The following is a 24763-nucleotide window of genomic DNA, read 5'->3' as shown; positions in this document are numbered from 1 at the left end:
TTCCACTACACAATAACTTGTTATCTTACAGTTGAACTGGGGCAGCCTTAGCAGAGCAAGAAATTTTGAAACTCTTGACTTGGAAAAGTGGCAATCCGATGAACGATGCCGCGTGGTGTCAGGGGTCTGGGTTCTAGGGCCTCCTCCTACTTCTCGGTACTAACACAGTAACTTTGGCTGCTGTCCCAAACTACCATGGTTCTCCTATCATTGCTTAGAATGGCAGGACGCCAACAAACAATTAAATCTTCTCTTTCCCCCTTCTGATGACAGGTGGGGATCGCATCTCTGCAAAATGTCTGGCAGAACATAGTCAGTGTGGATTGAAGGATACACATCAAGCTGACCTCGCAAGAGGAGCTGCTCTTCTCGGGGAAGGACTGCCGTTCATGATTCGCACCATCACGGTTGATCAACTCCATGTGTCCTCACTCCGAGCGCTAAGACCTTGCCGTTGATCCTGGACAACCCCTGGTTCTCACTAACATCAAGGCGGGCCCGTTTCTGTAGGTTCATGCTCTACATCAGAGTAGACCCTGCCTCAAAAGGAAGCGGCGCAGGTCTAATCAGGACACTTGTTCATCTCAAGTTGAAAAGGTGCATCTACTGAGACTGCCATACTACGCGCTCTCGAGTTGGTGGGCTCCGCCATAAGTTCACTATAGTGCAATAAACCGCAACATGTTTGGTTACACATGTTGAGAGACAATGTGGCACTGACCTAGGTTCCGGATTGTTTGTTTATAACACTCTCCTAATAGTGTATCTGAAACGGGTGTGGGTTTATACATCAGTACGGCCGATCCAATAATTTGAAGAGGTGGTCCCACATCGCCGGTTCCTTCCGGCTCTCTCCACTGCTTCGCATCCATTTTGACACACGCTTGAAAGACGTCATTTGAACCTAGGCTTATTGCCCTCTCAACAGTACACTATGCCCCGCTACTCCTGCTGACCGAATGGAGCGCCAGTGAAGAGGATCGGATGCTTGCATTTTGAGCGTGGGACTTGTTGAAGCGGGGGAACAAATCGGGCCCGTGGAAGATGTTTATACTCAATATCATTAAATGCCATCTCCACGGGTCTGGTCATACTCAGATGTCTTACACCTATATAACCTGCCCTCTCCTCTCTCAAACCAAGGGCCAATCCTGGCCGTCTCCATCATCTCTCTCTTGTTCTATGTCTTCTGCCCTTCCTCTCTCTATACTACATGTATGCTCATTAGTCTTGTCTAGCTATTTCCTCTCGCTCACGTGTCTCTCTCTCCCCAGTCAACAAATTCGGTTTTCCGGCTGCCTTGGTCCCCTAAATGGTGGATACAAACTCCTCAGAGCTCTCAAAAGGTACAGCGGTAGTAATGACTCAATCTCTTTCTGCGAGACACCTGAATCACCACTCTCTTTAAGGAATCACCTAGTGCATTAGAAAAGTAATCCTTGCTCCTGACCCTCCCCCTAATTTCTGGTCTCTTGTCAATCTTCCTCTCTTTTTTCTCTCATTCTGCCCCTCCTCCCTCTCTCTCTCCTTGTTCTCACCTTAAGATTTAGATGACATGTTGTAATGTGGCCTGTTTTTTCAGCCGGATCTTGCGTAATAACAGGTGAATGCTATCTCTCCTCAATTCTATGCTAGTCGCATTCCCGCTGGGATAGAGCGGTCTCTGCCCTAAATGACTTCAAATGTAAGACTGTTCAAATTGTAAATGTATAGTTCCAATCTATAGCTCCATCTTTGGTCAGCTTGATCATTCGCTTTCCATTGCATCATAATTTTCTCGAGTTAATTGCATTCCTTGCCCACCATACTCAGTATGTCTCCTAGCTTGTCTAGCTTCGTACGCTTGTAGCTTTGTAGCCTTTGTTCCCCTCTCCTCCTCTTCATGTCTTGGTCGATCCATACGGGTGCTAACTTTCTTCTTCTTTGTTGTGGTTCCCTACGCGCTGCTCTCGGTGGTTTCTGCTGGGCCAATATATCTCTCTGGGTCTGGGGGGTATATGATATGAACTTCTCTCTCATATTCCACTCTCTTTCGTCGCAATTCACACATAATCATTTTCTCGTTCTCTCATATGTCATCTCACTTCTCGTACTCTACCCATCTCTCTCTCTTCTCTTGGCTCTCCATCGACTCTCTCTCCAATCAAATCACTACGTAACATCTCCGTACTCGGTCTGTCTCGTCTCCTTTCGCATTTTCTCTTCTCTCTCTCTTCGCCATCTCCAGTCGTTCTTCATCTCCACATCCACTTCTCCCTCTACATTCACACGTCATGTATGCCAACAAATCGTCCACAGAACATCACAGTAAATAACTGTACAGTCTTCACACAGAGAACATTAATATGTACAAATATGTACTATAAACAGTCTTTCACACAGAACATATCATAGTACAGTATTATACAGACAACACACAGAACAACCACGTAAGTAACTTGTCAGACCAACACACACAGACAGAATCAACATCACAAGTACATGTATGTACAGACCACACAACACAACAAGAACATCGCCAGACAGTAAGGTAACTGTACAGACCATACCACATTACGAAGATAACAGCAATAAGTTATAAAAAAGAACACACAGTCAGGATTTCTTCTTTTTAATTACTGTGTAGTTTTTGACAGATTTGGTTTCACTCATCCGCTGGTGTCATTTCAAGGAATTAATATCTATTAAGAAGAAGAAGAAAGTGCAATGGTACATTGGCCATTTCAAAACATGGAAACCATGGCGTGGGACTGATGTTGGTGGGTGATTGAATATTAGGTTCACGTCGCTCCTCCAGTATGTGTGGTGATCGGCTCCCCAGGACGTACAGTGATTCTGTCCACTCACCACATGGACGAGGCTGACCTGTTGAGTGACCGTGTGGCCATCATCTCTCAGGGTCGTCTTCACTGCTGCGGCTCCCCGCTCTTCCTCAAGAACTGCTTCGGTGCCGGGTTCTACCTCACCCTGGTTCGACGAATGAAATACGAGGGACCCAAGACCAAGGTGGGATGGATACGATCTCGGAAAGGGCCTCTAAAGTCTGTTGTTGTTTATGTGAGAGAGGGAGTGTGCGTTAGGGTGAGTGAGTGCTTTCATTGCCTAGACAGAGGTGCGTGTCATTGATGCTGTTTTCTCCTTGTCCTAGATGAAGTGTGACTGTACTGATGAGTGTTCGTGTAAATGCTCCACATGTACCACGTACAAAGAAGAGTTACCTCAAGCCAAAACCCCGGACAGACAGATGGACGGTAAGGTTTTCATTGAGGAATTGAGGTGACATAAGTATACGGGACCACAAAGCCCCTTTACACATGGCCACTTGCCTCACTAGCTGTTGCATCTGTGTATGTTCTGTATGTGTTGTAACACAGTTGTAACAGGTGACATAGCCAGACCCACAGCGTTGGTTCCACCACTAATGTTGACTCGGTTTGTGTGTGTGTGTTTCTCTGTGTGTGTGTGTGTGTGTGTTTGTGTGTGTGTGTGTGTGTGTGTGTGTATGTGTGTGTATCTGTGTCCCTGTGTGTGTGTGTGTGTGTTTCTCCCTACCAGGTGACTTGTCAAGCATCACAGGGCTGGTCCACCACCATGTCCCAGAGGCCCGTTTGATCGAGGCTATCGGCCAAGAGTTGACCTACCTGCTGCCCAACCAGGGCTTCCAGCCCAGGGCCTACGCCTCCCTCTTTAGAGAGCTGGAGGAAACCCTCTCTGACATTGGCCTCAGCAGCTTCGGGGTCTCCGACACATCACTGGAGGAGGTGAGCCTATATTCAATCACAAAACATCAGTCCACTGCATGTTTCCATGTTTGATGGCCATGTACCATTGCACTTTCTTTTTCTCTTGTAGATATTCCTGAAAGTGACAGCGGATGGTGAAGCCAAATCTGTCAAAACTACACGAGGTAATTTAAAAAGAAGAAGATCTGAACTGTGTGTCTTTTATAACTTGTGTATTGTCTGTGATGTTCTGTGTGTTGGTCTGTACGGTACTGTACTGTGATGTTCTGTGTGTTGGTCTGTACAGTACTGTACTGTGATGTTCTGTGTGTTGGTCTGTACAGTACTGTACTGTGGTGTTCTGTGTGTTGGTCTGTATAATACTGTACTATGATGTTCTGTGTGAAGACTGTATAGTACTGTACTATAATGTTCTGTGTGAAGACTGTACAGTATTCTACTGTGATGTTCTGTGACGATTGTGCAGTACTGTACTGTGATGTTATGTGTGACGACTGTGCAGTACTGTACTGTGATGTTATGTGTGTGACAGTTATGTTGGATTTGCCGTCATCTACCCCCCAGACCAGAGATTATGGCAGCAGACACCTCGACCCAGTGTAGGACACAACAAAGTAGCACTCTATGTCGACCAATCTGAAGGTGACAAGCTACAAGCTACAAGCTACAAGCAACAAGCTACAAGCTACAAGCTAGAAACTACTGCAATGGCAATAATGCTGCAATGGCTATAATGCTGCAATGGCTATAATGAACAGATATCTTATAAGCCACGGCCTTTAAACTAGGACTGTCAACGTCAATTCTGGACCCATATACTGTTCTCTAGTGGCATTACAGGAAGATTTACATTTGACATTTGACATTTGACATCTTAGTAATCTTACATTACTAAGATGTCATAGATTCAGGCTTACGCTGAGTGGTGGGGCTGCAGGCTTGCAGATCATGCAGAGTGTTTATGGCTATCACTGTAGAAGACCATTTAAMCTGTGTAGTATAACTCTTTCTGTCTGCAGACAGGGAACATTTAACTCCCAACCTKTCCCTACGTTACAGAGGCAGACGGGGAGACCCAGGCCAACAGGCAGGGGAATTCTGGGGGCTCAGAGGGCAGCGAGGGGCGGGGCTCTAGACAGGTCAAAGGTGTCTGTCTGGTCCTGAAACAGTTATTTGCCCTGCTCATTAAACGGTTTCACCACGCCACAAGATCACATAAGGACTTCTTTGCTCAGGTACCATTCTCCACAGACGGCTGTTTGCGCCGTGTATTTTGCGTCCCCTCTATCATGTGCATTGGCTATAAATCCCTATTTATAATAATGTGCAATAATGTTACACATTTCTTGATGGTTCCAGTTTCCTGATGCAGAATTTGAATATGGAAACGTCCCTGTGTCCTTTTGTTTGGCTTCTTCAGATAGTTTTGCCTGCCAGTTTTGTGTTCGTGTCACTGATGTTCACTACGATCGTACCTCCYTTTGGAGAGTACCCCAGCCTGACCCTTAGTCCCTGGATGTATGGACGACAGTTCACCTTCTTCAGGTGAGCATAGAGACTTCTGTCCTGCCCTTAGTCGAGCACCATTTGTTAAATCAATCGTCCAGCCAATTCAGAGCCGATTCAGTCTGAGGAAGTGCAATTCCACTGGCACAAAACATGAGTAGAACGTAGACGTCTCGAATGATTATGTGGATTTTGATCATGTTTGATAAAGACTGTTGTTGACTGTTGGATGTGCTATCTTCCAGTAACGAGCGTATCCTGGACCCTGAGATGAGGTACTTTGGAGAGGTGCTGCTGAACAAGCCTGGTTTTGGGACTCGCTGCATGGTGGATGAACCTCTGGAGTGAGTGTTGACCAGGGACAGTTCACTTACCATACAATATCATCTGTTTGCTAAGTGTCGAAGTATAGCATCACTTTAAGACTCGATTCCAATAGGAGTCAGGTATCAGTCTGGGGGCCAGAAAGCAACTCGCAGGCCGGATGTGCGCTAGGCTTGAGTTTGAGACCTTCGTAAAGAATGTCATAGTGATATCATGTCGGCTACTGTATGCCCAAAAGTAACGGACATGAGGGGAGGAGGGAGGCGTCGTTGCATATGCCCGAAAAAATMATTTTGTGTATCATGTTGATCCTGATAGGCACTTCAAGTGTAACAATGTGCATGTGTGRGTGCGTGTTCCTGTGTGTTCCCGGTATAGGGATTTCCCATGTAATAACATCACAACGGAGTGGGAGATGCCGCTAGTGAACCCTGCTCTGAGAGACATGTTGGATGGACCAGAGTGGACCACAGTTAACCCTTCCCCAGGCTGCCAGTGTAGTACCCCTAGGAAACTCACCATGCTGCCTGTCTGCCCTGAGGGAGCAGGGGGGCTAACACCACCACAGGTTAGTGTAGACATATGCATAGGCTTTAACTCAATGGGCTGATACAGTATTGTGGTAATCAGGTGGCCCCGGTTTAAATCCCAGTCAGTCACCAATGCACACAGTTATACATACTGTGTGTGTGTGTGTGTGTGTGTGTGTGTGTGTGTGTGTGTGTGTGTGTGTGTGTGTGCGTGCGTGCGTGCGTGCAGTGCGGGCGTGCGTGTGCGTGCGTGCGTGCGTAAGCGTGCCGTGCGTGCAGTCAGCGTGCGTGCGTGCCGTGGTGCGTGTTGTTGTGTTGTATTATAGAGGATCCAGTCGACAGGTGATGTTCTGGTGGACCTAACAGGCAGGAATATCTCTGATTACCTGGTGAAGACTTACCCCTCCCTCATCAAGGCCAGGTACTGTGGAACTATTTCAGCCTTCGTCTACTTTCTTCTGTTCTACATACACAACTCTAATGGCAGAATTCATATGTCTTTCTTGTTRAGTTTGAAGAGCAAATACTGGGTGAATGAACAAAGGTACTATTTCCATATTTTACAAAATTCGAAACATATTTGCAATGAGCTAGGTGGGGGTTACCTTTGCTTGTGGCCGTCATGTAACGAAAAGTGAGGTTGTAGCGCCCTCTGGTGGCCAGGGGCATAGTACCATTATTGTATAAGGAGTTTTAGCTCTCACTGAGTATGGGGTCTTACTCCTGGTGTTCAGATATGGAGGTATATGTGTTGTCTGTTGTCTGTCATCCAGGTATGGAGGTATATCTGTCGGGGGACAGCTTCCTGTGTTAGATGTGGACCCTAAGACCATCCAGGACGCAGCGTCACAGCTGGGACGACTGCTCAATGTTACTGGGGTACGACTACTAAAGATGTCTCTGGTGTGGKTCTTTACACACTTCAACAGCCCTGTAACTGTCCATGTAACCAATCATGGTACTCTTCTCTCCAGGGTAAATACTCCAAACAAACTCTTAAGGACATAGGAACCTTCCTTCGATACATGGAGAGTGAATACAATGTCAAGGCAAGGCATATATTGCAGTTGTCTACACTGTATACAATTTAACCCTCTACTGCAAATCCACTGTCTTACTTTTGTACCATACACCAGCAAAAGAAGATTCACTAGAATATCCATTCTGTATTTTTGAAGGTGTGGTACAACAACAAGGGCTGGCATGCCATGGTGGCCTTCATGAACGTGGCCAACAACGCCATCCTCAGAGCCAACCTGCCCAAAGATGCCAGGCTGGATGTATACGGCATCACCACCATCAACCACCCTCTCAACCTTACCAAGGAACAATTGTCTGAAGTCACTGTGTGAGTACTGGCCTTTCAGGAGATTTGATACTAGAGGTCACTGAGTGAGTACTGGCCAATCAGGTGAGGTGATTAAAGCATCTAATAGACAGTTCTCCTGGATCATCTAACCCCGTTCTGTGTCCCTGTGTCCACCTCAGTGGATGTGGTGGTGGTGGTTATCTAACCCTACTCCCTCTCCTCTCCTGAGCACCTCAGTGGATGCGATGGTGGCTATCTGTGTGATCTTCTCTATCTAACCCTACTCCTCTCCTCTCCTCTCTCCTCTCCTCTCCTAGCCTGAGCACCTCAGTGGATGTGATGGTGGCTATCTGTGTGAACTTCTCAGTCTAACCCTACTCCCTCTCCTCTTCTCTCCTCTCTCCTCTCCTCTCCTAGCCTGAGCACCTCAGTGGATGCGATGGTGGCTATCTGTGTGATTTTTGCCATGTCCTTCGTCCCAGCCTCCTTTGTGCTCTACCTCATCCAGGAGAGGGTGACCCAGGCCAAACACCTCCAGTTCGTCAGCGGGGTCAGTCCTGTCATTTACTGGATGGCCAACTTCCTCTGGGACATGGTATGTCTCCCATCATACTCTCTCCAATCTCACATTGACACGCACCAAGTTCTTGATATGCCAAAATGGTTRGTGGCGAGGCTACCCACTCTCTTAAATGATCTATATTAATATGGCATGACAGATCATTCCAGTGAAGAGAGATCATAGTGAAGTGATAGGTCTGTTGCATACCGTATTCCACGTAATGTCATGTAGTTTATTACCGAAGGGCATACGTGTCCACTCAAACAGCCTAACGGATTGAGAGGTACATTTGATCTTTCTACATGGAGCTTGACATTCATTGTGCCACTTCCCCCTCATCAGGTGAATTACTCTATCAGTGCAGCACTGGTGGTGGCTATTTTCATGGTCTTTGACAAGAAGTGCTACACGTCGCCAACCAACCTCCAACCCCTGACAGCCCTGCTCATGCTCTATGGGTAAGTCAGTGTACTGCAGTACAGTAAGCCCGTTTACTTGGGCTAAAGGTGGAAGGTTACAGATTTAGGTTAACGGTAATTTATCCTTGGAGAGTGCATCTCGAACAGTCCTTTATAMCAGGCTCTAAATGATGAATGGATTGTACTGTACAGCGATACAGGCGATGAGAACTTGAGTGCTGTGTTAATGGGGCTAAACCTGTAGCAGGTTTATAGTGCTGTTCARGCCACTCAACCCCACCCAACAGTGACAGAAAAAGCTGACATTCTGGACCAGAGGAAAGCCTTCTTCTAGAATGAACATTTAGGCAAGGACCACATGTAAATGTTAAGATGATCCTAAAAAATATAAGCTTGATCAAACCGATGAGGAAAAACACTCCCCACCTGTCTCTGTCCACTGCAGGTGGTCTGTGACGCCCATGATGTACCCCATGTCCTACGTCTTCAGTATTCCCAGCACAGCCTACGTCTCTCTGTCCTGCATCAACCTGTTCATTGGCATCAACAGCAGTGCCATCACCTTCATCCTTGACCTGTTTGACAGCACAGCGGTGAGTGGAGAGCACAGCCTGGGATAAACGCTTCCTGTACTTACTCACAGACCTGTCTGTCTCTACCCCCTGCTCAATGACTCTTCAAATACTAGTACTTGTTGAGTGACTCGATTCTACTGTGTGGTTTGGCCCTCCCTTTCTGTCTCCCCCCCCCTCTCTCTTTCTCTCTCTCCCCCACTCCCTCCGTTTATTTATTTATCACTCTAACTTCCTCCTTCTCTCAGGCGCTGTATAAGTGTAACCAGCTGCTGAAGAAAATGCTGCTGATCTTCCCCCACTATTGTCTTGGCCGGGGTCTAATCGACATGGCTATGAACCAGGCTGTTACTGACGTCTATGCCCGCTTTGGTGAGTCACACCCCCTCCACCCCTCACTCCCCCTGCCCCGTCACCCTCCAACCCCCTCACCCCCTTCAACCCCTTGCCACCCCCACCACTCGCTCCAAGGCCTGCATTCTGATTGGTCAGCAGGGAAATGCCGCTAGCAACCCTAGCCTGTTCTCCAGGTCTTGGACACCTCCAGACCCCAAAGCCAAAATCCTGATGCATTCAGAATGCCGTAACAGGACGGGAATACCATTGGCCTCGGATGGCCCCAGGTCAGGCCGACGGCCTCTGAAACATGATGCTGTGTATTTGTRCTGCCGAAACTCTAGGAGATTTACACCCAAGACACTTCTTAAATAACTCGTGGATCTGAATAAGCTTTCCCCTAATCGGCTGATAAGACCAGTCAAAGCCGATGTCGACTAATGAGCGTGGTTAGCTAGGTACAGTGCCTTCCCGAAAGTTTCACATTTTGTTACATTACAGCTTTATTCTAAAATTGCAGACCTGCCAACATGCATGCATTTGCATACCAACTACGCAATTTTCTGTCCATGTACACAGATATGAGATCCGAGTTAAAAGTATGCAGAAATGAATAGGGCCTGATTAGAATTTGTTTTATTTTTTATTTAAAAAAAAAAACATTTTCATAAAAAATAAATCCACTGAGTAAATCTAAGGTCCCGATTCTCGAGCTGCAACGCACAGACATGTACGGAGTTTGTGTCAACTGACATGGAGATTAATACATCATTATTGGACGTAGCTACCCGGTGTCTGCCCCMCCTGCTGTTTGTTGTGATGCTGAGTTTGCCGACTGTCAGCTGTACGTAAACACTTGGACAAATCCCTTTTCGACTCCGTGTGTTGTGGAAAAGTAAACACTAATTGTTTCAAGCTAACGTTAGCGAACATAAGATGGACATTCAGTGGGCTCTAAAGTGCCAGCAGTTCACTCGCATTTGCTAGTGAAATAAATGAAATGCAAATACGAAAAATAACTGGTCGCATTTGTGRGAGTGTGATATACATTTAATTCTGCGTCCCATTAGTTGTATTTTCCACGTAACATTACGAGGATCACGCAACCTGATAGACTGTAAATGTTATAATCATCCACGTCACAAAAGCATTACAAAAGTATAATCTAAAATAAATATAATTATCTTGGCATTAAATGGAGTGGGGAGTTTAGAAGACTGCGKGATGAAGAATGAATGAGTGTCTGGTATTAGCGATAGAGGCAATYCTTCTAAAATGCTTTTGCACTAGATTTGAGAATTTATCKATTTCTAAAATCTGAAATGATGTATGTGCTGCAAAGAAATACAATAGGCTCCTTTACATCGGCTGAAACAGCGGACTCTTCTAAGCTTTGTGTAGCCAGTTTGCGGTCTTTGTCGATGTGATCATTTGTTTTTGTGTTTTCAAAATGGTTTTGCTTTTAGTGTTGATTAGGAATCGTGTCTAAAAAMCCAATAGTTGTGAGCAGGCACTAGTGATTGGCCCTGTTTGAGAGGTGACAWGCGTTCCTCTACTATAGAGACTAAACTTGGGGGCATGTGCTAAGAAAAACGTTATACACTGCTCAAAAAAATAAAGGGAACACTTAAACAACACAATGTAACTCCAAGTCAATCACACTTCTGTGAAATCAAACTGTCCACTTAGGAAGCAACACTGATTGACAATAAATTTCACATGCTATTGTGCAAATGGAATAGACAAKAGGTGGAAATTATAGGCAATTAGCAAGACACCCCCAATAAAGGAGTGHTTCTGCAGGTGGTGACCACAGACCACTTCTCAGTTCCTATGCTTCCTGGCTGATGTTTTGGTCACTTTTGAATGCTGGCGGTGCTRTCACTCTAGTGGTAGCATGAGACGGAGTCTACAACCCACACAAGTGGCTCAGGTAGTGCAGCTCATCCAGGATGGCACATCAATGCGAGCTGTGGCAAGAAGGTTTGCTGTGTCTGTCACCGCACAGCCCTCCATGTGCTCGCCAGAGGTAGCCTGACTGCCATTAGGTACCGAGATGAGATCCTCAGAGCCCTTGTGAGACCATATGCTGACACATGCACATTTGTGGCCTGCTGGAGGTCATTTTGCAGMGCTCTGGCAGTGCTCCTCCTGCTCAAAGGCGGAGGTAGCGGTCCTGCTGCTGGGTTGTTACCCTCCTACGGCCTCCTCCACGTCTCCTGATGTACTGGCCTGTCTCCTGGTAGCGCCTCCATGCTCTGGACACTACGCTGACAGACACAGCAAACCTTCTTGCCACAGCTCGCATTGATGTGCCATCCTGGATGAGCTGCACTACCTGAGCCACTTGTGTGGGTTGTAGACTCCGTCTCATGCTACCACTAGAGTGAGAGCACCGCCAGCATTCAAAAGTGACCAAAACATCAGCCAGGAAGCATAGGAACTGAGAAGTGGTCTGTGGTCACCACCTGCAGAATCACTCCTTTATTGGGGGTGTCTTGCTAATTGCCTATAATTTCCACCTTTTGTCTATTCCATTTGCACAACAGCATGTGAAATTTATTGTCAATCAGTGTTGCTTCCTAAYTGGACAGTTTGATTTCACAGAAGTGTGATTGACTTGGAGTTGCATTGTGTTGTTTAAGTGTTCCCTTTATTTTTTTGAGCAGTGTAGATAATTATCTCCATTCTACACTGTACATGTAATCTCCAAGAATAAAGGCCTTWTGTGTGTATTTTCTAATTACATATTGTTAGTGACTTTTACCATGTGTGTAAATGGGATGCTGTCAAGAAAGTATTCCAACCTTTTATAGACTTGATTTGGTACAATTCCATAAATGCAATCAGACTCACAAGCAGGTGTGGACGAGCGTGCGTGCTACTCAGTACTGTGTTGAAGCACATTTGGCAGCGATTACAGCCTCGAGTCTTCTTGGGTATGACACTACAAGCTTGGTACACCTGTCTTTGGGGAGTCTCTCCCATTCTCTGCAGATCCTCTCAAGCTCTGTCAGGTTGGATGGGGAGCGTTGCTGCATAGCTATTTTCAGGTCTCTCCAGAGATGTTCGATCGGGTTCAAGTACAGGCTCTGGCTGTGCCGCTCAAGGACATTCAGAGACTTGTCACACAGCCACTCCTGCGTTGTCTTGGCTGTGAGCTTAGGGTCGTTGTCCCGTTGGAAGGTGAATCTTCGCTCTGGYGCAGGTTTTCATCAAGGATCTCTCTGTACTGCCTCGTTCATCTTTCCCTCAAGCCTGACTAGTCGCCCAGTCCCTGCCGCTMAAAAACATCCCCACAGCATGATGCTGCCACCACCACCAAGCTTCATCGTAGGGATAGTGCCAGGTTTCCTCCAGATGTGACGCTTGGCATTCAGGCCAAAGAGTTCAATCTTGGTTTCATCATACCAGAGAATCTTGTTTTTCATYGTCTGAGAGTCTTTAGGTGCCTTTTGGCAAACTCCAAGTGGGCTGTCATGTGCCTTTTACTGAGGAGTGGCTTCCGTCTGGCCACTCTACCATAAAGGCCTGATTGGTGGAGGGCTGCAGAGATGGTTGTCCTTCTGGAAGGTTCTCCCATCTCCACAGAGGAACTCTAGAGCTCTGTGACCATCGGGTTCTTGGTACATCCCTGACCAAGGCCCTTCTCCCCCGATTGCTCAGTTTGGCCGGGCGGCTATCTCTAGGAAGAGTCTTGTTGGTTCTTAACTTCTTCCATTTAAGAATGAATGAGGCCACTGTGTTCTTGGGGWCCTTCAATGCTGCAGAAATTGTTTGGTACTCTTCCCCAGAACTGTGCCTCGACACATTCCTGTCTTGGAGTTCAACTGACAATTTCTTGGATCTCATGGCTTGGTTTTTGCTCAGACATACACTGTCAATTGTGGGACCTTATATAGACAGGTGTGTGCCTTTCTAAATCATGTCCAATTAATTGAATTTACCACTGGTGGACTCCATTCAAGTTGTAGAAACACCTCAAGGATGATCAGTGTAAACAGGATGCACCTGAGCTCAATTTACAGTCTCATAGCAAAGGGTCTGAATACTTATGTAAATAAGGTTTTTCAGTTTTCTATTTGTAATACAATTGCAAACATTTCTACAAACCTGTTTTCGCTTTGTCATTATGGGGTGTTGTGTGTGGATTGCTGAGGATTTTTATTTATTTCAATCCATTTTAGAATAAGGCTGTAATGTATCAAAATGTGGAAAAGGTGATCGGACTGAGTACTTCCCGAAGGCACTGTAGGTGGGTAGTGGATATAGGAGACTATAGGAGCAGTTGCCACCGAGTGTGAATGCACCATCACCCAGCTTTGTTGATGAATGTTTTATGTGAAGATAAGCTGACTGATTCAAGTGTAACTTTTCCCACTTCTCACACATCGGTTAGATCAGATGGTGTACGGATGCTGATTATTCCATGCTACATGCTGATCTGTTTGCTTTGCTTTGTGTGTGCCAGGTGAGGACTTCAGTCTGGACCCCTACAGTTGGGACTTTGTAGGGAAGAACCTGGTCTTCATGGCTATTGAGGGCTTTGTCTATTTCATCGTGAACATCCTGATCCAGTACCGCTTCTTCCTGGATCACTGGTAACCAACAGCTTCACTTCACATCTAATATACAAGTCTACATTGCTGTAGTACTTAAAAAGATCATCTAATTGGTGAAGCTAATTCATCTTTGTATGGTGTTWTTGAATCTGTTGGATCAGAATCGTATGAATCTGTTGACCATTACCAGTTGACTAGTACCAGTAACTCTATGCATTATTGATTGTGAGAGCAGGCCAGAACAGCACTTCGCCACTTACCTTAAACCTCTGACCTCTTACCTGTAATAGGATCACAGATTGTAAGACGGATCCCATCATGGAGGAAGATGTGGATGTGGCCCAGGAGAGAGAACGCATCTATAATGGAGGAAGCAAGAATGAGATCTTAAAGATTAGAGACCTCACCAAGGTATGCTAACCAACTAACTAACTAACTTACTAACTAACTGACTAACTGACTGACCACTCAGGACTCCTGTGTTATGTGTTTCTTGGTTATTGACTCAATAGTTTGCAGTGTGAACAAGATGGTTATATCTTTCTCAATCTCTTTCTCTTCCTCTCTCTATTTATCTCTAACTACTCTCTCTCTCTCTCTCTCTCTCTCTATCTCTCTTGCTCTCTCTCTCTCGCTCTCTTTCTCTCCTCCCAGACTTACATGGGGAAGACTAAGCCAGCTGTGGACAGAATCTGTGTGGGAGTGTCTCCTGGGGAGGTCAGTACAGTACCACTCTATACTATAGACCTCTATATAAACTCAGCAAAAAAGAAACGTACTTTCACTGTCAACTGCATTTATTTTCAGCAAACTTAACATGTGTAAATATTTGTATGAACATAACAAGATTCAACAACTGAGATATAAATGCACAAGTTCCACAGACATGTGATCAACAGAAATGAAATACTATGTCCCTGAACAAAGGGGGCGGGGGGGGGTCAAAATCAAAGTAACAGTCAGTATCTGGTGTGGCCACCAGCTGCATTAAGTACTGCAGTGCATCTACTCGTCATGGACTGCACATATTTGCCAGTTCTTGCTGTGAGATGTTACCCCACTCTTCTACCATGCACCGCAAGTTCCATTTTTGGGGGAATGGCCTAGCCCTCACCCTCCTCCAACAGTCCCAGACGTGCTCAATGGGATTGAGATCCGGGCTCTTCGCTGGCCATGGAGAACACTGACATTCCTGTCTTGCAGGAAATCACTTGCAGAACTAGCAGTATGGCTGGTGGCATTGTCATGCTGGAGGGTCATGTCAGGATGAGCCTGCAGGAAGGGTACCACTTGAGGGGGAGGATGTCTTCCCTGTAACGCACAGCGTTGAGATTGCTTGCAATGACAACATGCTCAGTCCGATGATGCTGTGACGCAGCCCCAGACCATGACGGACCCTCCACCTCCAAATCGATCCGCTCCAGGTACAGGCCTCGGTGTAACGTTCATTCTTCGACGCTCATTCCTCCAACTGAGCCATGGAACAACGTGACTTTTTTGCCAGTCTGTCTGGTCCAGCACGGTGAGTTTGTGCCCATAGGTGACGTTGTTGCCGTGATGTCTGGTGAGGACCTGCCTTACAACAGGCCTACAAGCCCTCAGTCCAGCCTCTCTAGCGTATTGTGGACAGTCTGAGCACTGATGGAGGGATTTGTGTGTTCCTGGTGTAACTCGGGCAGTTGTTGTTGTCATCCTGTACCTGTCCCGCAGGTGTGATGTTCGGTGTTCCGATCCTGTGCAGGTGTTGTTACACGTGGTCAGCCACTGCGAGGACATCAAGCTGTCCGTCCTGTCTCCTGTAGCGCTGTCTTAGGCGTCTCACAGTACGGACATTGCAATTCTTTGCCCTGGCCACATCTGCAGTCCTCATGCCTCCTTGCAGCATGCCTAAGGCAAATTCACGCAGATGAGCAGGGACCCTGGGCATCTTTCTTTTGGTGTTTTTCAGAGTCAGTAGAAAGGCTCTTTAGTGTCCTAAGTTTCATAACTGTGACCTTAATTGCCTACCGTCTGGAAGTTGTTAGTGTCTAAACGACCGTCCACAGGTGCATGTTCATTAATTGTTTATGGTTCATTGAACAAGCATGGGAAACAGTGTTTAAACCCTTTACAATGAAGATCTGTGAAGTTATTTGGATTTAACAATTTTTCTTTGAAAGACAGGATCCTGAAAAAGGGACGCTTTCTTTTTTTGCTGAGTTTAGTACCACAGCTATACAGCACGGGAAGGTGACGTGTAGAGACCCAGTGATAAAATATATTCTCAACATCCTTTTCTCCCCTCCTCTCCCCAGTGGCTTTGGGCTCCTGGGTTGAACGGAGCAGGGAAGACCACCACTTTAAAATGCTGACCGGAGACACTGATGTCAGCTCAGGAGAAGCCTCTGTCACTGGTCACAGGTACAGTGGGCATGGCATTGCGATAGTTGCCATATGCTTCCTCAATCACAGTTGGCATGATCAATGTTTTTCCCCGATGCTGTTGATATCCTTAGTAAATAACAGTGGACCTAAAATAGAGCCCTGTGGCACACCAGAGCACATTTCTAGMCTTTTCACCTGTAATCGTACCCTTCTTCCCTGTCCCTGCAGCATCCTTACCAATATCCTGGACGTGCACCAGAACATGGGCTACTGCCCCCAGTTTGATGCCATAGATGAGCTGCTGACTGGCAGAGAGCACCTCCATCTGTATGCCCGCCTCAGAGGGGTGCCTGAGTCCGAGATCAGCAGGGTGAGGCTGTGGTCAGAGGTCAGGGGTTAGGTTCGGAGTTTAGAGGCTAGGGTTAGGGTCATGGTTAGAATAATGAACGTTTCTGAACTCAAATGAATAGCTATATCCACCTCAGTGTGTCGATATATGTTTATGTTTGTCTACCCTTTATTGACCCTGGCCATGACCTCACTCTCCGAGGTTGTCTCAGGGAGAGTTGGGATATGCCAAAAAAACACATTTCATGTGTGAAATAGGACAAATATAAGCACCCACGAAATTACTATTGTTATTATTGTATTATTATTAAACATTTATTTATTTAGCCAGGTAGAGGTGGCAATAATGTGTCCTTCTGCTGTCTTAGGTGGCAGACTGGGCAATTCAGAAGCTGGGTCTGGCTGACTATGCTGGCCACACAGCCGGGACCTACAGCGGCGGCAACAAGAGAAAACTATCCACGGCCATTGCCATGATCGGCTGTCCTCCGCTGGTCCTGCTGGTGAGCTTACCATTACTGGAGTCGTCCGTTGGTCTTCAGTTAGGGGGTTAAGGGGAAATAAGAAATGGTTCTGTATTCTGCTTGTTAGTGTGTATCTGAAGATGTTTCTATGTGTGTTACTATCCAGGACGAGCCCACGACAGGCATGGACCCCCACTCACGTCGTTTCCTGTGGAACTCCATAATGAGTGTAATCCAAGATGGCCGAGCAGTGGTCCTCACCTCACACAGTATGGAGGAGTGTGAGGCTCTGTGTACCCGTCTGGCTATTATGGTCAATGGCACCTTCCAGTGTCTTGGTACCATCCAGCACCTCAAATACAAGTAGGTTCTGTCTCTATTTACTTCAGACATAGTTACTACTGAAGAGTTTAGTGTGTAGATCTGAAACTGACAACGTTAACGCTACTGACTTAATGTTACAGTACAAACTCTAGAAGAAAATACTATTTCCCTGCTGTAATTCATGTACCTTCTTCATCTGTACCCAATTATCTACTATGAGTCTAACCAGCCCTGGATTGTATTGGACTGTGTGTTTTGTAGGTTTGGTGATGGTTACGTGGTCACCATGAAGATCCAGGCCTCCACACCAGGTTGTCCCCCAGACCTGAACCCAGCCGAGGCCTTCATGGAGAGCACCTTCCCTGGCTGTGTCCAGAGGGAGAAACACTACAACACTCTGCAGTATGAAATCGCCTCTTCGTCCCTGGCTAGGATCTTCCAGCTGGTCCTGGCCAACAAGGACCGCCTCAATATAGAGGACTACACCGTCTCCCAGACGACACTAGATCAGGTAAACACTCACCTAGTCTTTCTCGCTCAACTTTATTATTGAATGTCTAGCTAGTGAGACAAAGACTTTGAGTATGGCTCATGAGATAATTACTAAACAGAGATGAATGGACAGCAGCCAGGAAATATATTGTATGTTCTATATTGATTGAAGTTTAGTAAGAAACTCCTAAGAAATCAATGGACTTAGGGGTAAAAAAACAACCAAAATACCAATACTTGCACCCTCCATTGTTAGTATTTGATGTAACAAATACAGTACCTCTAAATATTAGCTTCTATTGATAAGCAAAGTAAATATAGATGGAATCGAAACCATCGTATTCTGACACCGTTTCTCAAGTTGTGCGGCCATGTGTTAAATAGACTCCTGCGTCACCCACATTCTCACACGTCAGCCATCTTCTATCCAGTGTCATTTTTCCTCATGCCGTCTTGCAGGACTTCAAAGGATAATAGCCTGACCTTTTGGATCTTCATTCTGTGAAATTCTGTGAATGTAAGATGTTTATTCTCTGGTATGTGTATCCCCCCAGGTATCGTGTTCTTTTGTCATTTTAATCCAAGGTTAATAAGCGTCCGTTTTGGTTCTTCACTGTGTTTATTCCCTGGTGTATCTCTCTCCTCTCTCCAGGTGTTTGTGAACTTTGCCAAGCAGCAGTCAGGAGAGGACGACGGCATGGTGCTGCACCCGAGGGCCGCTGGGGCACGGAGAAAAGAAATCAAGGTCACACCCCTAAGTTGTCTGGGGAAATGAACCGTCCCTCCCCACACGCACACACACACACGCGTTTTGTGCGTTAAACACACGCGACACACCCACACACCATGCACACAGTAAACACACACATAACACACACACACCAGAAACTCAGACAGGAAGAGTTTGTCTGGGAAATTGAACGCTCCTAGAAGACTACGTGGAGGATAGTGAAGGGAGGTTGACTATGGTGAAACTCGGTGACTGGTGAGAGACTATGTGACACTACTTGAGTGACTGGTGAGAGACTAGTTGGTGACACTACTGTGACTGTGTGAAGAGACTAGGTGAGACGGTGGACTGGACTGAGACTGGGACTGTGAGTAGATAGTTGGTGCCACTGGTGATGGTAGAGACTAGTTGTGACACTACTGGTGACTGGTGAGAGACTAGTTGGTGACACTCTGGTGACTGGTGAGAGACTAGTTGGTGACTGGTGAGAAAGACTAGTTGGTGACACTACTGGTGACTGGTGAGAGACTAGTTGGTGACATACTGGTGAATAGGTGAGAGACTAGTTGGTGACACTACTGGTGGGACTGGTTGAGAGACTAGTGGTTGAACTGTGAGAGACTAAGTTGGACTGACACTACTGGTGACGGTGAGAGACTAGTTGTGACACTTACTGGTGACTGGTGAGAAACTTATTCCCAGCAGTTGCAGCGCTACATTTCTGCAAGAAAATTGTAACATTGAACTGTTACCAAAAACAAAGCCTGTATCCGCTTCATATGCTCGTATACTGCCAAGGAAGATGATCTGTTTTGTTTGGCCTTTGTTTTTTTTGATAAATGAAAATCTACTAGTGCAATATAGAATTTGACTGTAAAAATACATTTGCTGTTATTGAATTCATATTGAAATGATGATCTGATTTTGTAAGCCTATATGTGCTGTTCAAACATTGCGCTTCCTTGTGTGTATGCAATTTTAAAGTTCTATGCAAATGGCAGATGAATGATTAGTTTGCAAATCAGAGATTATTTTCACAAAATATATATATATAAATTGTCTGCGATAATAATAATTTCCAATAAATATTTTCTGTAAACACTGATTGATTCTTTGTGAAATATGCATGACTCTCCTTTTAGATACATTGACACGATCGAAGACTTATCTTTGAAATGATCCAAATTATTTATTTGATATTTACACTTTGTATACAAAACAGGTTTGGCTATAATTTGTACAGTATGTAAACAGTACCTGTTGCATCTAGTAACACCTGAGAATTTGACAGATTGTAGTTATCGTGAACGATATATGAAGTAATACATTACTGAATTATCCTCAACTGTCTGACAAAGTTAAAACCATCAGGTTGTTCGTTACATTCAAACATGTACAGCTTCATTGTAGAGGGGGAAATAATCAGCTTGAAAACCTAGACATCTGCTAGTTCTAAGTTCCATTTTCCTGGTTCTAGAACACTTCTCAGTATCACACTCAGCTTTCCCTACTGAAAATAGCCCCGTTACACTTCAGCCATAATAAAGACTTCCTTAACAGGTYTATCATATCAAGTTACACACACACACATTTCCTCTAGAAAATGCACAATAACTTATTTTCTAAATAATATGTTAGATTATATAGAACTTCAATCATATAGTCATAACTTCATCGTTTTCGGATGATTTCCACTCTKTGTAGACTAAGAATGCCAACAATTGTCGGAACATTCAGTAGCGGCATTGTAACAGTCAATCAATCCTGATCAGTAACAGGACTAATACCAATAACTCGTTAATATAGCTGTGTTTCAATGATTGAACTAAACATTATCAATGCAGAAATTCTCATTAGCAGCTCATCAACAGTATTGTTGAGATGAGACATTCCTTTCTGTCAATTCACTATTATATATTRATTAAAAGGTCATCCACACTTCAACAATACTCCATGTCTATGAATCTTTAACACGGTTCGTTTGCTCCTCTTTCTAAGACAATGGCATAGTCTATCCTTGCATAGCTGTTGTTGAAAAGATAACAGACCATTGCCATGGCGATAGATGAAGGAGCAGTGGGTCTTCTTGCTTTGTGAGAAACACAGTAACCCACTAATCATCACAACCTTTCAAGCAGGCTGAAGCCCCCAATACTCCAGTCAGAATGGTAAACCTTTGTAGCGTGGTCAGAGGAGGAGCGGGATGATTGGCATGCGCAGGTGAGGGTAGTCCTTAAACTCCCTGGAGTAGGTTTTATGCTTCCCTTTGGCCCAGATGGTCATCTGGATGAAAGCTAAGAAGGTGAACAAGGCCACTGTGGAGAGACGAAAAAACAATAGAGCGCGTATTGTACCTTAGTGGCAACAAAGCGCAACACACAAACGAGTTGTGTATATAAAATGCCTGGGTGGGTAAAATGGCCAACATATTAATTAGATACTAGAAAACTAGAAAATGTTTAAAATATGATATGAATCAACTGACCTGGTAGACACTGGGTCATGACAGAGAAACTCGCCCAGGCTCCTACCTAAATATAAGAAATACAGATATTTTGTTACTCCATTGATATTCCATATTATTAACAGATGTGTGTGACTCTTCCCGACTAGCAAACATTGATCATTCCATAAACCTCTGCTATATAGTCACAACACATTATCATAGGGCTCCCAAGTGGCGCAGCGGTCTAAGGCACTGCATCACAGTGCTAGAGGCGTCACTACAGACCCTGGTTTGATACCAGGCTGTATCACAACCGMCTGTGATTGGGAGTCCCATAGGGCGGAGCACAATTTTSCCAGCATCGTCCGGGTTTGGCCGGGGTAGGCCGTCATTGTAAATAAGAATTTGTTCTTAACTGACTTGCCTAGTTAAATAAAACATATCCTTCAGCCTTACCTCGTAGGTATAATTGGGGCAGGACACGAAGAAGAACAGCCATGTGAATGGGTTCTTCGTCGGGTGAGGGAACTTTCTGCACTTGGGCCCACCTTCTGCCTTGAGGTTATTCAGGGCCACGTGAATGGAGAAATTCCCTAACTCACAGAGCTGCAGTCAAAACACAAACACATATCGGGTTCACACACGTCCACGTCATCTGTAATAATGATGTCTCATGTTTATGACCTCATTGGGTGTCTGTCAGCAATACATACCACAAATATGGCCAGTGCATAGTTCACTTGCATATCCCCATACGCTGTTGAGAGACATAAGCCAGTGGTTAGTTTAGATGTTTTGGTGAGCCCACAATAATTCTTATTATTGTAATGTGGTGTACCTATGTATGGKGTACAGGAGGGACTGTAAGTCTTGTTGAGGCATTGAGTGGTAAGTCTGAATGATAGAGGACTTACATGGAGGTGTATAGAGTGGATGGTTGATGTAGAAGGCCAACCATGCCGAGAAGGRCCAGTAATATACACAGTTCTGACCCAAAGAGAGGTAAACACCAGTAAGCATACTGTCAAATTGGCAGTGTTTCTAATCAAAGTCATATGTTATTATTGTAAAATGTTGCTATGGCATGTCTATGCTCTAATCAGAGAATTATACTGTTGCAGTGTATAATAAGCCTTTGATAGGACAATGACAGAACGTCACTGTATGTTTTGTATTGAGAATCTGAGGAGCAGTAGTTGTTATTGACAATATACTGTAAAGTACATGACCCTAATGTAAAGGAGCACTGTAAAGTATGATAGTAGTACTATAAAGTACATGACTCTAATGTAAAGGAGCACTGTAAAGTACGATAGTAGTACTATAAATGACATGGCCTTAAAGTGAAGTAGCTCAAGTCAAAGTGAAACAGTGTTCAGGAGTATGTGGTCCATACCCTGACTATAGTCCTGAGAGGCATGGTACCATGGGAGAACCGGTGCACAAAGATAGTCTCAATCAACCTCTTGATGTAGTGGCAGGTGTGACAGGCACAGGCTAGTCTGAAGGAGAGAAGAGAGAGAGGGCGAGAGAGAGAGAGAGACAAAGAGAAGATAGTCAGGTGGGGAGAGAGAGAAAGGTAAGGATAAGAGAGGGGGAGGGGGGATAGAGGCAGAGAAAGAGAAAGAGAAAGAGAAAGACAGACAGACAAGTGTTGGATTTGGATATTAGCTATAATATGATCAGTTTATTACTGGGTGTGTTAGTGACTTACGTGACCACTGAGTAGGGGCTGGAGGTGAACACATCCTGCTGTGAGTAGATGTACGGAGCTCGGAAGTAGAACAGGAGGTAGATAAACAGAGGACCAATGTACTCCGCTAAAAACACCTGCCAATAGAAGAAAAGGGTTAAGATGTCCAAGATGTCATTACACACGTCAAATAAACATGAGACTTGAAAGAAGAGGCTCATGTCAAATATCAACGTTAATAAGAGTCTGATGGGGGACTGCAGTTTGAATCTATAGTATGTCACAGCCTCTTACCATTGTCCACCCGACCTGTGGACCCAGGTCCTTAAAATATATGGTTGCTGTGGTCCCAACTGGTAGATTTTGTAATACATCYTCATCCCTCAGTGATTTTCCTTCTGAAAACACATTATGAACAAGACCTTGTGAAAATAAACTGCAGAGATTGGTTGTCCTGCTCCTTTTCTCACAGAGCAAGGACTTCATTTTCCATGTAAAATGTATTGGATTCTAAGAATATTTCTCTATTAGAACCAAGGCATTTTTCATGTTSTCTTGTCCTACAAGCTCAGCTAGGTGACCTTACTCCTAACCTGTTACATGGAAGAATAATTGAATGTAATTTTAGTGTAAGCTCAACAGGGCAGATATTGACCCATTTAGTGTTTTCTGCTAAATGAGATTGCATAAAGGTAGACCTTTGCTCTTCAGTAATAAGCTACAGTGGGAAGAAAAAGTATGTGAACCCTTTAGAATTACCTGGATTTCTGCATAAATTGGTCATAAAATTGTATCTGATCTTCATCTAACTCACGACAATAGACAAACACAGTCTGCTTAAACGAATAACACGCAAACAATTATAATTGTTCATGTCTTTATTGAACACACCGAGTAAACATTCACAGTGCAGTTTTGAAAAAGCATGTGAACCCTTGGATTTAATAACAGGTTGACCGTCCTTTGGCAGCAATAACCTCAACCAAACGTTTTCTGTAGTTGCGGATCAGACCTGCACAACGGTCAGGAGGAACTTTGGACCATTCCTCTTTACGAAACTGTTTCAGTTCAGCAATATTCTTGGGATGTCTGGTGTGAACCGCTCTCTTGAGGTCATGCCACAGCATCTCAATAGGGTTGAGGTCAGGACTCTGACTGGGCCACTCCAGAAGGCATATTTTCTTCTGTTCAAGCCATTCTGTTGTTGATTTACTTCTGTCTTTTGGGTTGTTGTCCTGTTGCATCACCTAACTTCTGTTGAGCTTCAATTGGACGGACAGATAGCCTTACATTCTCCTGCAAAATGTCTTGATGAATTTGTGAATTTATTTTTCCGTGGATGAAAACCTCTTCTAGGCCCTGGGGCAGCAAAGCAGCCCCAAACCATGATGCTCCCTCCACCATAGATTACAGTTAGGAAGAGGTTTTGATGTTGGTGTGCTGTGCCTTTTTTTCTCCACACATAGTGTTGTGTGTTCCTTCCGAACAACACAACTTTAGTTGAATGTCCCCATAATATTTTACCAGTAGCACCTGGAACATCCAGGTGCTCTTTTGCGAACTTCAGACGTGCAGCAATGTGTTTTTGGACAGCAGTGGCTTCTTCCGTGATGTCCTCCCATGAACACCATTCTTGTTTAGTGTTTGACGTATTGTAGACTCGTCAACAGAGATGTTAGCATCTTCCAGAGATTTCTGTAAGTCTTTAGCTGACACTAGGATTCTTCTTAACCTAACATACAAACAACCTAGCCCATCAATTAACAATTAATTTTTGGTAACCCCTCCCCCAAAAAATACTCACAAAGTTACACTCACAAGAAGGCCATGCCAATTAACCATCCTCAACAAAATAATCCTCAGAAACCTAAGACAAGAATTTTGCCTGCAAAGCTGGAAAGTTACAAAAGTATCTAAAAGTCATCAATGTAAGACCCAAATTGTCTATAAATGGGAGCAATTTCAGCACTGGTGCTACTCTCCCTACGGATCGCCCGTCCGCAAAGATGACTGGAAGAGCACAGAGCAGAAGCTCAGAG

At 44.9% G+C, this 24763-nt stretch overlaps 2 protein-coding genes and 1 long non-coding RNA gene across 3 annotated transcripts in view; 1 reads left to right on the top strand and 2 right to left on the bottom strand.

The window, feature by feature from the left end:
* abca4b (ATP-binding cassette, sub-family A (ABC1), member 4b) overlaps nucleotides 1-19111 on the top strand; it is a 60851-nt gene extending 41740 nt beyond the window's left edge. The window contains 28 exon segments of the mRNA XM_070446685.1: nucleotides 2822-3006; nucleotides 3149-3251; nucleotides 3556-3761; nucleotides 3853-3907; nucleotides 4803-4978; nucleotides 5164-5288; nucleotides 5495-5593; nucleotides 5952-6141; nucleotides 6430-6524; nucleotides 6615-6647; nucleotides 6877-6982; nucleotides 7078-7152; nucleotides 7282-7451; nucleotides 7830-8007; nucleotides 8317-8432; nucleotides 8839-8986; nucleotides 9214-9337; nucleotides 13773-13902; nucleotides 14154-14274; nucleotides 14518-14580; nucleotides 16158-16197; nucleotides 16200-16263; nucleotides 16456-16597; nucleotides 16944-17078; nucleotides 17206-17402; nucleotides 17625-17874; nucleotides 18508-18823; nucleotides 18994-19111. Of these exon segments, the coding sequence (XP_070302786.1) occupies nucleotides 2822-3006; nucleotides 3149-3251; nucleotides 3556-3761; nucleotides 3853-3907; nucleotides 4803-4978; nucleotides 5164-5288; nucleotides 5495-5593; nucleotides 5952-6141; nucleotides 6430-6524; nucleotides 6615-6647; nucleotides 6877-6982; nucleotides 7078-7152; nucleotides 7282-7451; nucleotides 7830-8007; nucleotides 8317-8432; nucleotides 8839-8986; nucleotides 9214-9337; nucleotides 13773-13902; nucleotides 14154-14274; nucleotides 14518-14580; nucleotides 16158-16197; nucleotides 16200-16263; nucleotides 16456-16597; nucleotides 16944-17078; nucleotides 17206-17402; nucleotides 17625-17874; nucleotides 18508-18630 (3449 nt within the window). The 3' untranslated portion in view covers nucleotides 18631-18823; nucleotides 18994-19111.
* On the bottom strand, nucleotides 18834-19314 carry LOC139028694 (uncharacterized). Its single transcript, XR_011480936.1, has 3 exons — nucleotides 19234-19314; nucleotides 19035-19172; nucleotides 18834-18894 (listed from the first exon to the last, which is right to left on the bottom strand). It is a non-coding gene; the product is annotated as an uncharacterized lncRNA (long non-coding RNA).
* A 441-nt stretch (nucleotides 19315-19755) lies between these two features.
* Nucleotides 19756-24763, bottom strand: part of LOC111972518 (very-long-chain enoyl-CoA reductase) — a 6136-nt gene continuing 1128 nt past the window's right edge. The window contains exons 3-11 of the mRNA XM_070446812.1: nucleotides 24712-24734; nucleotides 23019-23204; nucleotides 22746-22861; nucleotides 22428-22533; nucleotides 21946-22018; nucleotides 21745-21788; nucleotides 21488-21637; nucleotides 21071-21116; nucleotides 19756-20900 (exon numbers count right to left, since the gene is read on the bottom strand). Coding sequence (XP_070302913.1) covers nucleotides 20773-20900; nucleotides 21071-21116; nucleotides 21488-21637; nucleotides 21745-21788; nucleotides 21946-22018; nucleotides 22428-22533; nucleotides 22746-22861; nucleotides 23019-23204; nucleotides 24712-24734 — 872 coding nt within the window. The 3' untranslated portion in view covers nucleotides 19756-20772. The remainder of the gene's footprint in view (nucleotides 20901-21070; nucleotides 21117-21487; nucleotides 21638-21744; nucleotides 21789-21945; nucleotides 22019-22427; nucleotides 22534-22745; nucleotides 22862-23018; nucleotides 23205-24711; nucleotides 24735-24763) is intronic.

The sequence above is a fragment of the Salvelinus sp. IW2-2015 genome, linkage group LG14, assembly GCF_002910315.2.
Source record: "Salvelinus sp. IW2-2015 linkage group LG14, ASM291031v2, whole genome shotgun sequence".
Lineage (NCBI taxonomy): Eukaryota > Metazoa > Chordata > Actinopteri > Salmoniformes > Salmonidae > Salvelinus > Salvelinus sp. IW2-2015.
The sequence above is the reverse complement of the archived record's forward strand: the minus strand, read 5'-3'. Positions and strand labels throughout refer to the sequence as shown.